Source organism: Natrix helvetica (genome assembly GCF_964273705.1).
Source record: "Natrix helvetica genome assembly, chromosome: 2".
In the NCBI taxonomy this organism is placed as follows: domain Eukaryota; kingdom Metazoa; phylum Chordata; class Lepidosauria; order Squamata; family Natricidae; genus Natrix; species Natrix helvetica.
The window spans coordinates 195,474,098-195,491,482 of record NC_138552.1 but is presented as its reverse complement, the minus strand read 5'-3'; the positions used below and the strand labels follow the sequence as shown (position 1 = coordinate 195,491,482).

Genomic DNA, 17,385 nt, shown 5'->3' with positions numbered 1-17,385 from the left:
ACCAGCACCTTGATGCCAACTGGCAACGAAAACAGTTCTTGAAGTGGAGTTTTTTTATGTGGTCATCTGAAAGGGCACTCATAACTACCTGAGCCACACATTCTGGTCTAGCTCTAACTTCCAAATATTCTTCAAGGACAGTCCCACTTTCAATTAAGGGTGATGAAGGTGAAAGTGGAAGTGAATATAGCTTCCTCTTCCAGGAAAGGTGACAATTAATGCACAAGATGAAAATTTGCAAAGGACCTCTTTATCATAAATATATTTTATGTGCCAGATAAGCATTATAATCCTTATGCTAATGAGAAGATCTCTAACAGAAGTTGCAGTAGATCTTACCTAAGAAAAGCTTGGAAAATTATGATGAGCCCAATAGCTCAACCTTCATCCTAGCCCAATAGCCAATCAAAGTGCAGGGATTAGCCTATTCCAAAGTAAAAAAAAATCCTAAACCTTGGGATGTGCCTTCTAAGTGGCCACCCCAGACCTTTAGGATAGGCTTCCACCTCAGATCTGAGGGATCTCTATGCTTTTAGAAGGATGTGAAGATTCAGCTTCACATCTAGAAGGATGTGAAGATTCAGCTCGTCCCCCAAGCATTGGGCTAGGATGAAGGTTGAGCTGAGTGGCTGTTTGGTCTGGCGTCTATGGGGAAGAATATTTTTGTTTTTAGCTATGTTTTGATAGATATTGTGAGCTGCCTAGAATCATTAGGTAGGTGACCCTATAAATAAATAATAAAAAAACTCACAGTAGGCCAGCTAGAAAGCAACACATGAATTAGTTGAAATTGGAAACACAACTTTCAATCTACTCTGAATGGGTTGGGGCAAGTAGAAATTGTTGCTGTGCTCCTTCCCAATGGGGAAAACATGGCAGCACAGATATTCCCTCCATCTGTACCACTGAAAAATGGCAAATAGTTTCCCTATTAATATCATTTTATTTCTCCTTCCTCTGTCACAGCTCTTCTGTTGATTTTCAGTGTAATCTATTCAGGATTTGTTGTTCAGTCATGTCCAACTCTACATGACCCCATGGAGTCATGGACCACAGCATGTCAGCCTCCCCTGTCCAACTCTTACAGCCATGCCTTATTACTGGGAAAACCATATGACAGCACTTTGAAATAAGAATAGCAGATTTACTGCATTAGCATGAGGTATAAAAAGTGGTTAAAAATGGAATGTTCAGGATTCTGAGAGTTCCGTAAATCAATAGATTATTAGGGGATCCACATTTCTTCAAACCTTGATTACAATATGTTTTTTGTCAATGTTAATATATAACCAAAACCACTCCCATTTTATGGGTGAGTTCCTAAGCAAATGCTCTTTTGGAAAAAAGACTTGAATAATATGAACCAACACAGTGTTTGGCTTTTGCAACCTATTTGAATTTTACAGCTTCAGTTCAAGCAATACTTCTTAATACGTATCCTTATATAGTCATCTAATATAAGAATGTCCTGCTTTCAGAAGCAGCTTAGAAGCATTGCTATAGTAAAAATAAATATGAGGGATTTTAAATCCTTTTTCCACTAAAAGTGTAGATTTCATTCAACCGGTCAATTATATTTCTCGCTCTTTAATTCCAATACTTAAAAAAAAAATACAATACTTAAATTCTAGAGTTCTTGTGAAATCAACACTATAGTTCTAGACAAATTTACTTTGGGGTATTCTTAGAGTAAGCCCAGTTAAATATAAACAGATTTCTCTCCAAATAATCATGGGTAAACTTTAGGACATAATTGAGGAGCTCTGCAATCTTGGAGTATTTTCAATCTTTGAGGCAGGAACCAACAGGATATAATATAACGGCCACCTTGTCACATTTATATCAACTGCATGCAATTTGTCTACATGTCAATGATTGAATTAATTATAAACTATCTTTTCAATATTTAACCTACAAAAGCCACAAAATACAAATAAACACCATCACTATCACAGAGTCGTCATTTGCCCCATGTTCCAAAAAACAATATTTGAGTAATTCCCTTCTCTGTTACTCATACCTTAAATTATTTTCATAAAAATGTTATGTAGCTACTACAGCTTTGAATGATATAGCATTTTTATAGAGCAGGCCAACTGATGCTTGGCAATCAGAGGCAATGGTTCCCCAAAAATAGAGGAGAAGCAAAGTTACAGCAAGGTAGCCTAAACGCAACAAAGAGCATAGAGATAAAGGTTCTTTTGGGGTACAATCTCCTCGTACCTGGTAACATCTCTGTCATCTACCTCTTCACCCCATGCACAACAGAAGATGCAAATGAGGTTATGTCATGTGCCTGGAAGCTGTTACAATCCGCATGGGACAAGCAAGTTCACATTGTCAAGAGGGCTGAATTTGGAAGCTCTCTGATTCTAGTAATATCCTATCTTTGTCATAGATAGAGTCAGGCAGAACTGCTCCATAATCTGGTGCTCTTCTTGGACTCTTAGTTCCTGTTCAAGGACAGTTGTGGCTAGAAGTGCCTCCTCAAAGTCTCATTTTATACACCAATTAACAGCTTTTGCTGAATTAGTCATTTATGCTATGGTAGCACCCCTACATGGGGCTGCCTTTAAATGGTGTTACAATCTGCAGTGGATACAGAATGGCTTATCTACTTATGTATACTAGTCAGTTTACTATGGAAAACAATTAGTCCACGAGCTACACTAGTTACGTTTTATTCCTGTATTCAAAGTGTTGGTTGTCAGCTTTTTGCCCAGCAGTTGGTTTCTTTGGGACTGTCTTCTCACAGTAGCCTTTGCCTATTTGATAAATCTGTGTCTCTACTCTACTCTTAGAGGCAGTCATATACAGAGACCTTAGGGACACACATTCTTTGTTATATTCCCCCCCTTTTTTAGAATAGCACCCCTAGGAAATATTACTATTCCCTATTCACCTGAGGATCCACAAGAGTGCAGAGAAGAGCAACAAAAATGATTAGGGAACTGGAGGCTAAACTATACGATGAACGATTACAGGAATTGGGAATGTCTAGTTTAATGAAGTGATTTATTTATGAAATTTATTTGTTGCCCATCTCACAGTTCAGACAACTAGGGTTGACATACAGTAATAGCAATCTTCCAATATTTGGAGGGCTATCACAAGAAAAGGGGGTTAACCTATTTTCCAAAACGCTTGTTAGCAAGACAAGAAATAACAGATGGAAACTTTAAAAAGAGAGATCCAACCTCTTTTCTGTCAGTGAGAACAATTAATAAGTGGAACGTCTTGCCTCTAAAAGTTGTAGATACTCCATCTCTGGAAGTTTTTAAGAAGAGATTGGACAGCCATTTATCCATAATGGTATAGGGCAGCGATGGCGAACCTTTTTTGGCTCGTGTGCCATAAGGGGGGGAGCATGGGGGGTCGTGTGTGGGCGTGCCACACCCATAATGCAACACGTGATCCCTCAGTTTCCATGCCTTTTTCTCCCTCCCCAGACTCCAGAGGCTTTATAGGAGTCTGGGGTGGGTAAAAACAGTCTTCCCCAACCCCCGGAGGCCCTCTGGAGGCTTCAGGGACCTTCAGGAGGCTTCCCTGAAGCCTCCGGAGGACTAAAAAGGACGCTACGAGCAAACCGGAAGTGACTTCCGGTTTGCTCATAGGGTGGTTTTTAGTCCTCGGGAGGCTTCAAGGAAACCTCCTGAAGGTCCCTGAAGCCTCCGGAGGGCTTAAACCGACCCTACGAGCAAACCGGAAGTCCATTCCCAAACTTCTTGTTTGCCCATAGGACCGTTTTTTGTGCTCTGGAGGCTTCAGGGAAGCTCCTGAAGCCTCCAGAGGGCTTCCAGGGGGCACAGGGGAGGCTCTTTTTGCCCTCCCCAGGCTCCTATAAAGCCTCTGGAACCTGGGGAGGGTGAAAAATGGCTTTTAAAAAGGCTGAACTCAGCTGGCCAGCACGTGCACGCATGCTGGCCAGCTGACAGGGCAACGCCTCATGTGCCCTGACAAATGGCTCTGCGTGCCACCTGTGGCACGCGTGCCATAGGTTTGCCATCCGGGTATAGGGTCTCCTGCTTAAGCAAGGGATTGGACTAGAAGACTTCTAAGGTCAGTTCCAACTTTGTTACTCTGTAAAACCATGAAAAATCTCTTTCAGGAACCTTTAGGTGTATGAGGGATAGATTGGTTCCTTCTGACAGTGGAATGCATGCTAGATATTCTTTCTGTTTTGTCATTGTTATTATGGTTTTATCATTTAAAAAGTTGTATTATTGAATAAGGTTTGTGAACTGTTCAGCATCACTTGGTGATTAAAGCAGCATATAAAGCTAATGGGGAAAAAAACCAAGCATAGATTGGCAACATAATACTTCAATCCTCTACAAGTTTTCTTGAACATTTTATTGATTCACTTGTTTTACTTTAACCGGACAACCATGGCATTATACACTATTAACATTGTATCAATAATCTCCATGAACCTAAATTGTGTATTTTTAAGTAATTTTAGAGTTCAACTTTTTCAAGCATTTACTTAGGAATGAGAGAAAAAGTTATGGATGAATTATGAGAAGGTCAAGGTGGAGTAATGCAAGTCATAAAATATTTCCAGATTCTGACATTTGTACTTTTGATGAAGAAGCAATAGACTAATGTTTACTGTTGCTATGTGGGAGATTTGCTTCATGGAATAGAGTTAAATTTTCTTTCCTCTGACCAATAGAGCTGATAGGAATCAAATATCATGTTCTTCAATAAATTGTGTTGGTTCAGTGAATATGCTGATAACACACATAAATTTCATAAACTACATTAAAGTGTCATGATTTTCCAACTTAAATTTGTGCACAGGGATTCAGAGATGCAATGCAGGTGTTTTTACATTAGCTAGTTATTGCTACGTTTGTGATTTATAATTGGATTCAGTTCAAATACTCTCCAAAGTATAACAAAATCTGGTGTTGCCAGGTAACGTCAAATATATTTACCTATATGGATAGTGCCTAAACTACAAATTCTTAATATAGCTAGTTTTTAATTCTCAATAAATTATATGCCTGTCATGACAGAAGTGGTGTTATTGTAGTCATCAGGAACAAAAAGGCAATCTTTTTGAGAAACAGTCTGTTTTATGAGTGAATCAGTCTGCTTTCTCCCTTTCTGTATATATTGGGTAAGGTTTATTTATTCATGCTTAATTTTATATTCTACTTTTCTTCCAAGAGCTCAAGGTGGCCTGTATCATTTTACTATCGCAACAATCATTCTCTGGGGTATGTTGGTCTCAAAGAAGATGGTTGATAAAGCTATCAGTACTTGTGATTGAGAGCAAAATGGAGATCAGTAATGTCTTGAATTCCTTAAAGCAGCTGCTACACACACAAACACACGCACGGACGCACACACACTTATATTATGAGGCTTCATTTTTCCAACTTGAGAATTAGTGCTTTGTTTAAGAAGTTGCAGGCCGATGCTATGTTACATACTGTCCACACAACACAGCCCTAGGGACAAGTCCAAAATCAGACAATGAACTTCCATAGCTGAGGTGGACTTTAACCTGAAGTTGAATGTGAAAACTCACATATCAGGCTGTTAAGTGGGTATTAGCAAATGGATGGATAACTGTTGAACTCATTAAATTCACTAGTTAGATAACTATGCTACTCTGTTGTAGTACGAAACAACAGGCTTTATATTATTTTTTAAAAGGAGAAGTTAGTGGTCACTGACACTGACATCTCCCCAGATTTTATCAACATTTTTAATCTATATTTTTGTTTGTTTTGAATCACATTAAATCTTTATGGTAAGCAAGGCTGTAAAATGTTTGCACTGCCTTGCTATATATAGATTCAGATAGCTTTGCTTCTACACACAACTGCTAAGACATTAACTTTCAAGGCACATTGTGTGTGAGGGGAAAACCTATTTTCAGAGGTAGATGGTGAATCGTAATAAGGATATTCTAGTGGTGGTGCTGTTTTTGGAATGCATTCTTCATAGAGGCTCGACTGGTATCAGTCTTATATTTTCGGCACCAGGTAAAATCTATTTAATTGGCCTACACATTTAGTTATTAGAAATATTATTAATGTTAATGCTTTAAAGCGGGAATACATTTGAGAAGATGTGTCATTGCTTAAAAGAAAATATTAACTCTTCCAAGCTTTGAAATATTCTGACTACAATTTTATCATCAACTGTGATCAGTTGTTTTTCAAGTGTTCTGTAACCAAGCTAGAAATATTTGTTCAGTTGCTGGTCACACTAAAAATTGGTATCTGATTTTATTTTGCTAATAACTAGATCAAGACTGAGTACTTGAGTATGGTGGTTCAGTCACTAGAATGCAGTATTGCAGACTAATTCTGCTGACTGCTAACAGTTCGATTCCCACTGGCTCAAGGTTAACTCAGCCTCCATCCTTTGAGGTTGGTAAAATGAGGACCCAGATTGTTGGGGGTAAGATGCTGACTGTATAGATGGCTGTAAAGCACTGTGAAGTGGCATATAAGTCTAAGTGATATTGCTATTGCTACTTAAAATAAGGACTATCAGATCTAGTTGCAAAAATCTGGATCATCATGAGATGGCAGCAAAGAGAGTTTTCAGTATTTCTTGGTTGCCATTTCTTGAAGATCAAGATTTTATAGTTGAGATATGGTAGCCCTTACTGCAGACTTCACTATAGAATGCTCCTGGCAATAGGTCTGAAAGCTAAATAAAATATAGAAATCTGTCAACATTTAAGAATTTTCTTTGTTGTTGTTGTTATTGCTTTGTTTTTGTTTCCCATGTCTCTTCCCCCTCCCAGGTATGAATTCTGTCCAGTTCTAAGATCTTGTGATGAAATCATAAATGAGTTATAGTCTACTAAAAAACTAGAGTGCAAATTGGTTACTTCCTTAAATGGAAGACACGAACAAAAGGAAATAATGTTGGAGAGAAGCAAATATTAAGAGATAGTGGTACCAAGTGAAAAAATGGAAAAGGAAAGGAAATGACCAGAACAAAAAAAAAGAAAGAATCTATGACACTCATTCTCTACTTAAGTAGCCAAAAGTCTTGTTATTGTATCTCTTTGCTGTCATCTAGTGGTCCTGGAGATTCTTCCAGCCTAGTCCTAATTTCTAGTTAGGTGCCCCTGAATTCATAGTGACAAATGAAAACCAATCCACAATTAGTTTTCAGCTGGTGCACTAATATTTGATATGAAAATTAATTAAAATAGGAAGAAAATAAATAAATGAGGAACATAACAGAAATGTGTTAAGACATACCTAAAAAGTTCTACTTTTCTGTTGTCCTTTCACGATAATAATTTCAAAAATTATTAGGAACTTATATGGGTTTAGAAGATCCAACAGGTTCAGACCTAATTAACTATGGAATATAGCCTCTAGGGCAGTGATGGCTAATCTTTTTGGTGCCCATGTTTGGTGCCCTTGCCCATGTTTGGCTCCCCTGCTATCTTTTCTCCTCTCGCCCAGTATTATTTATGGCAGGGAAACTGACCATCAGTAGCTTTCCTAAATATGTCATATCTGACTAATGTTCTTAGTAATGTAGCATCAATAGGAAGTTAGGAGAAATGATACTAGATAATTGTATGTTGCCTACCAATAACTTTTCCTAATAGGAGAAGCATAATTTTATGATTGGTTGTTGTTGTTGTTCGTTGTTTTGTTTTATAAAGTAAAAAAAAAACCCTATCCAAGCAAATGATTTTCTGAAAATATTGTAACTGCTCCTTCCTTCCTTCCTTCCTTCCTTCCTTCCTTCCTTCCTTCCTTCCTTCCTTCCTTCCTCACAAAGGGTAGCTGAATTCCGCAGACAGGTCTTTTGCTCCATCTGCTTAATGACCACAACCACACATAGGAGCATCAGGATTGCAGTCATTGAGCAAAATAGTCACACAGGTGTCATGCTTAACAACTGCTTTGCTCAATGACTGAGGCTCCAGAGGCAATTGATCAGGTCCCAGCTTCTATCCTTTGGAGGACCCTTTTGTATCCCATGAGGTGAAACCCACACCAACCTCCTTTATGGAAATAAAGCCTGAAGACCTGGCTCTGTGGCCCCAAGGGAAGTGCACCATTTGGGAGGTGGCTATTGGGTTAAGAAAAGACCCATCTCTCCCCAGGTACTTTGTACTCCCCTCCTCCTCATCACTTAATTGTACCTACTATTGCTGTTTTACTTATAGTTGTGTTATTTTAATGTCTATTGGTTTTAATGTTTGTAAGCTACTTAGAGTTCTCTTAATTGGTGGCACATAAATCTAATAAATAAATAATGAACAATAAATAAAACATTGTGGTTTTAAGTCACAGCCTGTACTGGTAGGAAGATCTATGTATAATCATATAGATGAGGGATAGGGAACCATGACTCTGGAATTCTGGAAATTGAAATCTACAAGTCAAAAAAGGGCCATGTTTCTTCAAACCTGTTATAGATTGAGGATCACAAACACAAAGGAACTTTGATAGCGTGGAACTGCAGCTCTGATATGTTAAAGAATTCCTTATGACTGTAGGAATAACATGGAGTTTGTTTTGCTCACCCAATTCTAAGAACATTTATTTGGGACACTTTTCAGTATAAATATCTTATGTCTTCCCCTTATTCATGCTGTCAAAATAGCTGTCAGCATGGAGAGAAAACCCCTCCCTCCTCTCCTCCCCCATGCTAAGTACAGCGGGAACCAAGTAATGTCCAGGCCAATTGTCCAGGCTTCTCTTACATTTATAGAGGAGGTAAAAAAAAAGATGAAAAAATATTCATATATTCATATTGGATGTCTGCTTTCAACTTCCTAACTTTCTAAAATAGTTAACCAATCTTTAAAAATATGTACACAAGGAAGCCTTCAAATAGATATGTCCAATGTAAATAATATCAAATAAACAAAACAAAATAAGGTATAGAAGAAGGGATAACAGCAAAAATGGTGGGCTGAAACAAATGTAAATGTAATATAAAACAGGTTGGGAGGGGGGTTATTTCCCTCCCCCCTTGGTCCAAAGTCACCATCCATTTAACTAGGGGATGTCATGAGTGATGTCCTATAAAAGGAAAAGACAAAACATCAAAAGATATAAAAACCTAAAACAGTCTGATTCTGCCTCACATATAATGACCCTACTTAATGCTTCTACTACAATGCATGTGAAAAGCAGTATCAAGACCAGGATAAGGATTACTTACTGGGTTGCCGGTAAATTAACACATGCATGGACACAGTCACACAAAAGCAGCAAACCAACAAACAAAAAGCAGCTGCATTAATTATTCTACTTCAAGACTACAATGTTTTCATTTACCGTTTTGGTTTGTTTGTTGCAAATTTGAGGGAAATGGCATTATATGTCTCTTGAGTCTTTATTTTTAAGCTGTTTAAGCTGTTTATTGACTGATTTTTATCATAGAGGATCTCTTCAAATGATTTAATATATACTATTATTTCTCCAAGTAAAATGATAGAAAATAAGACTTATTGAATTAAATGGAATATATTTCAGAAAAGATGTGTTTTGGCTCTTTCATTGTTACACTATTATCCTTTTAAATTCTCAAACTGTGTTAATCTTAAGAAATCTTACCCGAATAAAACACAGAATACTCCGCCGCTAATGCCTTTAAATCTTTCTATTGCATGCTATATATTATCTGAATAAATTGCAGCTGAAATATTGGCTTTATCTGCTGTAAAAGTGTGTTTCTGCTGACAGTGCAGTTATACTACTGACTTTTCTCAAAGTTAGTCCTCACCTCATCCTCAGATGAACCTAACACAGCAATCTTTTCAGGAATGATAAAATACCGTGAAGTGTCTTCTTTCTTACAGGAAAATACTTTATAAGTTAAATATGAATATTGTATGCCTGTAAGATGATTATTTCACTTCACTTTCATGCAGGGCAAAGCAGGACTATTAGGTTGACCACAAAAGAAACTTTTGTTATTTCAGAAAAAGGAGAAACCATTTTTCATTTTAAATGTATTCCATTAATTTATTCATGATGAATAAACTACTTGATTACATGAACATTGTTTTCTGGAAAGAACATTACTAAATATCATTTTTGGTTTACACAGGAAATTTAAGATTCTCATGAAGTCTGCCCACTAGAAGAAAATGTGACCGCATACCAGTAGTCTGTTCACCACAACTTGTTTTTCCCTTGTTGTTTTTCTGGTTTCTTCACCCATAAACCAAAGCCTCATAGTCTGAAACTCAAAAGTTGTTTTTTAATTGTCCTAATTTAAAGAGGAGGAAATATTAAATCCAATTATTGTGTTCTGTTGCAAAGTTTTGCAAAAACAAAGAATAGTCCAGTGAAAGGACAGTGCACCCGCCCCCCACCCCAATTTCCGCCTCACTCTTGTGGACAAGTGAGTGCATTTTTCTTTCTGTCTTCCTGCACTCACCTACTATATATTCAGGAAAACTGATGGTTTACAGTTGGATAGAGATAAATCCCATCCTAAATTCAAAGCCATTTTTGAAACATTCCCACGTTCTATTTTCCTCACCAATATGTTTTGTACAAATATTCTTGCAGATGCAGATGATAGTACGTGGAAGAATAAAAAGAATAGAAGACACACAACTCCAGGATTTTCATATGATGGAAATTGTTGTGTTTCGCTAGCAATGCTGCTGAATTTAGAAAATACCAGCAGCTGATGAGTGATAAATATTAATGTCAGATGTCTACCAACATTTAAATGGAATTTCTTCTTAGTTACTTTTCAAAATTGCACTCCTGACTCTCCTTGTATACTTTTCTTTTCTTGCTCTGACCCCAAGCAACAGGAGTAGCTACCTTTATCTTTGTCCAACAGTGGATAATTTTACATTATAAATTAATTATAATTTGAAATGATGATAAACTGATTAAAAATCTGTTGATCTTATCAGTATCATCTCATCTGATCATTCTCTTCTACCCAAATGTTTGTTGCCTCCAAATACGAGTTTAGGGCTGTGATTGTTGCTTTTGAAGGCAAATCTTTTATAGAAGCAAAGTATATACCTTTTAAATAATTGCACAAAGTTCCAGGTAGCACTTCACCCTTGTAGTCTTTAAGCACACTTGCAAGAAGCAAGCCCACATCTGCAAAGGGGAGAGTGACTTAAATGTGTATATAAGTTCTGAATGGATTTCTGCAGCAGTCACCAGAGGTCGCACCTCTCACAGTTTTAGAGCTCTGTGCAAACTGAAAATTCAGGGAGAGATGGAAGACCTTGGAGAAAATTGAATTGAGTAGGTAATGCCCAGAAAAGTCCTTCCTCTTTCTTAAATAATTATACATTCATTTGGGCAAATGGGCAAATGAAACTATTTTCGGTTTGTAACTTTTTTACTCATGGATCCTTAAGAAGCTGTTTTCTTGGTTCATATTCTTTTTTCAATCTCAGGGATATATAAATTATATATATATATATATATATATATGCACGCACGCACGCACGCACGTATGTATGTATTTGTGCAGCGTGTAGGCTACTTCTGTATGAAAATACAGTTCTCCTATTAAGTCTGGATCTTTGATTACAAGCAAGCTTAATCTGAAAATGTAATCCTATGCCAACTTCATTGATGGGGATATGGTTCCCCAAGGTCATTTCTCATTAGTGATAGAGTCTGTTACCTAAATATCACTGTAATCAATCAGCACAGGAATTTTAGAGGATGCTAGTTAGGTACCAATGCAAGTCAGTGTATATAAGACAACAGTAGATAAAAACTTTGCCGTGCAAATGTAGACTCTGAGGTTTGATTTGTGACTGCCAATTTGGACACCCTTCAGAATCAATCAACAAGCAAGTACAAAATAACTCCCCCATTTCACTGTAAGTGCAGGAACAAGAGAGAAATCAGAAGAAATTGGTTTATTTCAGTCTTCCTACTGGACAGATGATTGCATTTATTAGCATGCAATAACGCATATACACACTTAAATATTTTCATTGGATACATTTAATCCTATAGGATATGATTTGTTTTATTTTTGCTCGAGAGAGGGAGGAGTGGGGGAAGATCCCCCACATCTATTTGCTAACTTTCCAGCAACTCTGAAATCAAACCTATCTAGAGACCAGTCTTACTAGCTAGACTGCAGAAAAGCGAAGAAAACATAGTAGTCCATTGCGCAAGGTAATCACCTGGTTCATTTGTCAAAGCCTGATTACCTTTCCTTCTCTCAGTTCACTGGACTGTAGAATGTCTGAAGATCCCTTGCAAAAAGTGATGTTTCCAGGGAACCTTCAGTGAAATCAGACAGATCTTCTTTTTCAGAGTCCAATGCTACAAAGGAAGCCTTTTAAGAGATATGCATGCCATGGTGGGGAAAGGGAAGGTTGGGCAAAACCTAGAAATAACCCAGTGTACTTAAAAAAAATGAATACAGACTGCCGTGTGTTCTGACATTCCCCTCTCCCTATCAGAATAGAGCCATTAAGCAAGAGGGAAATAAGCAACCCTTTTCTCAAGTACAAACAGTGTCAGAAGGCAGAGGGAGAAAAACTCATGAAGATGAAGCGGTCCCAGAGGGCTTGCTGACACTTTCAGAAAGGTCTTAGAAATATAAATCTTGAGGGAGGACTAGGCCAGATGGACATTTTTGTTTTCTGTTTTATTTTCTGTAAAGTGTTGCTGCTGTTCACAAGAGAGATAGGAAAAGGTAATTCTGCCTCCTTCAACCTCGAACCCTCTGGTGCATAACTTTTAATTCAAACTGGTTGGAACACACAGAATGGGGAATGATAATAAGAGAGAGAGCATCTCTCAAGATAGTATCAGAAATGAAAAGCAAGAACAATCTGACTCCTACTCTTTTGAATTTACCTTACCTTTTTTTTTAAAAAAATCCCCTTTTTCCACCTGACTTAACACTACAGTCTAACTAAGGCACGTATTTAAGTCATATATTTTATTTAGCTTTGAGACTGCCTCAGCCACTGTGTTGAAAATGAAGCCATTGATACAAAATCATCAACTGATATCCTAGACTGAAACACAAAAGTTAGATGTAGCTATCTTTGGAAAAATAGCATCAATCACTGTCACTACAAAGTTCCTAGGCCTCTGCATATTTCTGAGTAAGAGCAAAACACGATCCAGCCAAAATTAAGCCAGCGAGATTTATGATGCATAAATGAAAATATACTATTGAAAACAGTGACAGGCACAAATCTATAAATACTTCCATGTGACAAAGTTGAACTTATTTCTCAGTGAAAATGCTGAAGTTGCACTGCTCAGCAGTACTCAGCTATGTGCGCTGTGGCTTTTGGGCTTGTTTGTTGTACAATATTAATTTGGGATCTTTTTGTGACCTTTAGATTGACAAGTTATCCTCCCTCCCTAGAGATGTGAGATAGGTTGGATGCTCCTTGCCTTCCCCCAGTCTCAAAATAAATTTTTGACAAGCATATTCTCTTAGGGCATTTATTTTGACATTGCAATATTGTAGTTCAAGAAAAGCCTACCCACTTCCTCCAATACATCTCGTGTGTCTGTCTGTTTTTCTCTCTCTTTTTCTTTTTACTGGCTACAGCATGTAACCGGTTCACCGAAGTACACCACTAGGAGTTTCGAAGGAACACAGACCTCATTTCAATAGCTCTGCAAAAGGATCAGCAGGCACTTGCTGGAACCCAGCTGGGCCTCACCAGAGCTCCATTGCATCGGGAGCAGGAGAAGCTAATCAGCCACACATCCTATAATTGGTTGCGGGGCACAGTTAGGCTTCCCGGATCCTGAATGACACACCAGAAAGGGGTAGGCTAATACATAAGGAAGAGGTTAAGCTTTCGTTAATCAAATTTCGTCTGGATCGTTTCTAAGCTTTTGACGAACAAAGAAAGGCAGAGGAAAGCTTTTTCTTCGCAGACCATACAGCGAATTTCATTTTTCAAATGACTGCGGTTCATAAGCTTTCTTCCATTAATTTAACAAGACTCACGCAGAACAATCATAAACGTTCTTACTTGGAGGAAAATCTCCGGAAAACCCGTCTCTGCATCCTACACTTCCTCCACATCAAACCCCGCCGCTATACTTGCTTCAGTGCATTTAGAGGATCGCTGTGCGCGGCAGACACGCTGCAATCCTAGGTGTCTTTACCTGGCACAGAAACCGCGCTGAGCGTCACGGTGATCCTTCTCTGCAGCTGAGCCTAAATAAATATCCTTAACAGTGACCCCTTCATATAGAAGCCTAAACCTTCCTTTGGGACCACCGCGTCCGCTAGGATAGCGAGGCGCTCAGCCCCGCTTCGAGAGAGGCGCTTGGAGAAAGGCGCACTTACTTCTTCCCTGTCGTCGGACTCTGGAAGGGTGCTCCTGGCCGCCAACGTATTCCATTAAGTTCCAAGTGATAAAGAACCAAGAAATCAGTCGCAATTGCATAGTAACCCTGTAAAAGTTCTCGTCTAGTGTCCTTTGGGGAGGAGGAGGCGGAGGAGACGTAGGGAGGGGGAAGAGGGTGCGGAAGAGCAGCAGAAATACCTGTCTCTGAGAAACGGTTCCCGATCTTCTTCTTTAAAAGGAAAAAACAAATTGTGGGGGGTGGGGGAAGTGTAGGGGGTGCAAACTCTGGCCGAGGACGATCGATTAGTGCACTTTCCGATTGCCCCGACGGTTATCTCCTCCTGACAGTCTCGTCGAAAGGATGGCGAGGAATGGCAGCAGCCCTGATAGGGGAGCGATAGACCCGATCGACCTCGGGACAGAGACCATTCTGCCGAAGGAAGGGGAGGGGGGGGCGGGAAACGGGGAGGGGGGTGTCTAATAAAAAGGTGGAAGGGGGAGAGCCAGGCTTGCTCGGGGTTCACGCTCTGCTCCAGCTACGGGACGGCCGCCCCATTCGGGAACTCCATGGGGCAGGTGTGCTCCTCGCCTCGCGTTCCGGCGCTCACGTCAAAAACTCTCTCGGAGAGAGAATCCCACATGGGGAGGAAAAGGGGCTTTTGGGCAGGTGAGGTGGCCGCCTGAAAAGAGCAGCCCGAAGCTCCGTCCGGCCCCTCCTTCAGCACCGAGCGCGTACTCGGGCTGCCCCGAGGGTTGTTGCTTCGGACATCCCGTCTGCTCGCAGCATCTCCGGCAGGGAAAGGCAGCCGCGCTGCATAAGCAGACTTAGCCCCGAGGAGGCGCGCTTTGCCCCTGGACGGAGGCGGCCCCGTTAGAAAAACGGCTCCATTCCAAGCAGCACCGAAGTCAGACCAAAAGTCGTTGACCCCCCCCCTCTCCGCTCCGAAAGGACCGGTTGTGTGAGGCTCCGCTAGGAGGGATAGCTGTCTCCGCCGCGCTGCTGCTCACGGCCAGCCAGACCTTCCCGTCCTCTCCTCCCTCCCCGGCTGCCCAGGGCCATTTTTGAAGCCCGCATGAAATGTGGAAAGCCGACTCCAATAGGACGCGCGGCAGCTTGGGCGAGGAACTTCCAATCGGCGGCCGGCGGGCGGGCGGCTCTGCTTCCCGCCGGAGAAGGGAGGGGCGCTGGGCGAGGAGGGGGGGAGAGGGGAGAGGAGTGAGCGAGCGTGACCGGGAGCCTCGCGCTCGCCCTTGCGGCTCCTTCTGCCTGGCAAATTGGCTTTGGCGGGAGGGAGACTCCAAAGTGGTGGCTCCGCGGAGCGCCCCGAGCCACGTTTTTCTCCCTTTTCCAGTGTAATATTCGTTGAGGGACAACGTAAGCTCGAGGTTTTTTAAAAATTATTTTTTTTACTGAGGCCAGCAAAAGGGGAAGCTGGAGCGAGTGACCTTTCGTGGTTTAGAGATGCCTTTGTCCTGCACAACATTAAAAGGAATTAAGAGTGAGGAAACAGAAACAGAATAGATCTGATATAGCAAGTCAAGCTCCTGGTCTGTTCTATTCCAAATTATCTCCTTTGCTATATGACAGATCTCTCCAAATATCTGAGAGAGAGAGAGAGAGATCATTCCCAACCGTATCTGGAGATTGAAAATGAGGAAGCGGACCTGATAGAAGCTGCCTCAGCTAATGTGAGGATAACTTACAACAGTTGGTTTCTTTTCCTACTTTAGAGAGAATAAGCTGATCCCATTGCAAAGTATGTCACGTGGCAGCAGAACAGAGTAACATAGGGGTAATGGGTACTTTTCTCTGCAAATATAAAAGTAAAAGGCCATTAATTTGTTCTAATGACTTTGTGTCTTACTGAAAGTCACACTCCCTCCTAATATAGAAAAAAATGATTTTGCAAAAACAGTTGAAATTATAGTCTTGATAACTCCTAGAGATGTGGCTCCTATTTTATTCTAGCAGTTTTTGTGCCACCATCTTAATTTTTATAATACATTTGAAAAAGAGCTCTGTGAAACTCAAAAACTAGCCTCTACGCTGTGATTCTAATAGGGCTTTGTGAATCCTCAAAAGGATCATTTGGTCTGGAGAAGATTCAGTCTAAACTCTGCTTTCAATGGATGTTGAAATCAAATGTTAGAGGTGCTGAATCAAATCAGGAACTAGAATTGAAAATGATTCAATAGACGTTTAGGGTTTATAGAGCCTCAAATATCGATGCCATTTTCCTTCCCCGTATGAACAAAGTTAATGGGGATTCTGAGTTGTGTGATGGGATGCCTAATATTGAACTAAGTTTGTGGCCAGTAAGTCTTATTACTTTCATAAATTCTGCCTTTCCATCTTTGTCAAATATTTTGGTCTCTCACTGTTTTGATTTGTTAGGTAGGTTTGCTTGAGCAGGGAGAAGCCAGAGTCAGATTTATTCTGCTGTTCTTTGTGATCTGGTTTACTGCTTCTGTTGTGATTCTCTAATTCTCCCCCCATTCACAACCAGTTAACCTTATCATTCTTAAATTTAAGTTGATCTGACATAATATAGTTCCACTCTACTTACAGTTCTTCAGCTTTCAGTTTTTCCTATTATTACACCCTTCCCTCCCCAAAGTTAAAAATGCTGTCTTTAAGTATCCTTTGAAGCATTTTTTTGATACTTGCAAAATACTTTATATACCACTTTCTTTATTTTCGCAGTTTGTTACAAAGAATGTGTAGAAAGTGAAGTCACATGTTTAATTTCATATGGTATAATTGCTCTCTGTGATGTCCTAAATAGTTGGCTCCTGAGTAAAATTATCTACCTATCAGAATTTTGTTAAGGTAGCAAATATTGTTTGGGGCTTCATTTACTTTCTTCTTAGTTTCTTGAAATGACCAAACACAAGCATTATCTTGACTTTCTTCCTGCCGATAGCAGGTTACACTTTTATGCTTGTCCTGCAAACACAGTTAGAAGTTCAGCCCTGAAAATGGGACCAAGGCCGACCAGTCTAGTTAGTATCTGGTCAGTTCATTAGATTTATGACCCGACTTTCTTCTGGCGCATAAGATGAAATGTACATTTTTAAAAATTTTATTTTCTATCTATAATAGC

General features: G+C 39.7%; 1 protein-coding gene across 2 annotated transcripts in view; it reads right to left on the bottom strand.

Annotated features, from left to right (window-relative positions):
• The window catches only part of RSPO3 (R-spondin 3), a 58,185-nt gene extending 42,869 nt beyond the window's left edge, over window positions 1–15,316 (bottom strand). For both annotated transcript variants that reach the window (XM_081945291.1, XM_081945292.1), the window contains exon 1: window positions 14,281–15,316. In XM_081945291.1, the coding sequence (XP_081801417.1) occupies window positions 14,281–14,380 (100 nt within the window). In that variant the 5' untranslated portion in view covers window positions 14,381–15,316. The remainder of the gene's footprint in view (window positions 1–14,280) is intronic.
• Between the last annotated feature and the right edge of the window lie 2,069 nt (window positions 15,317–17,385).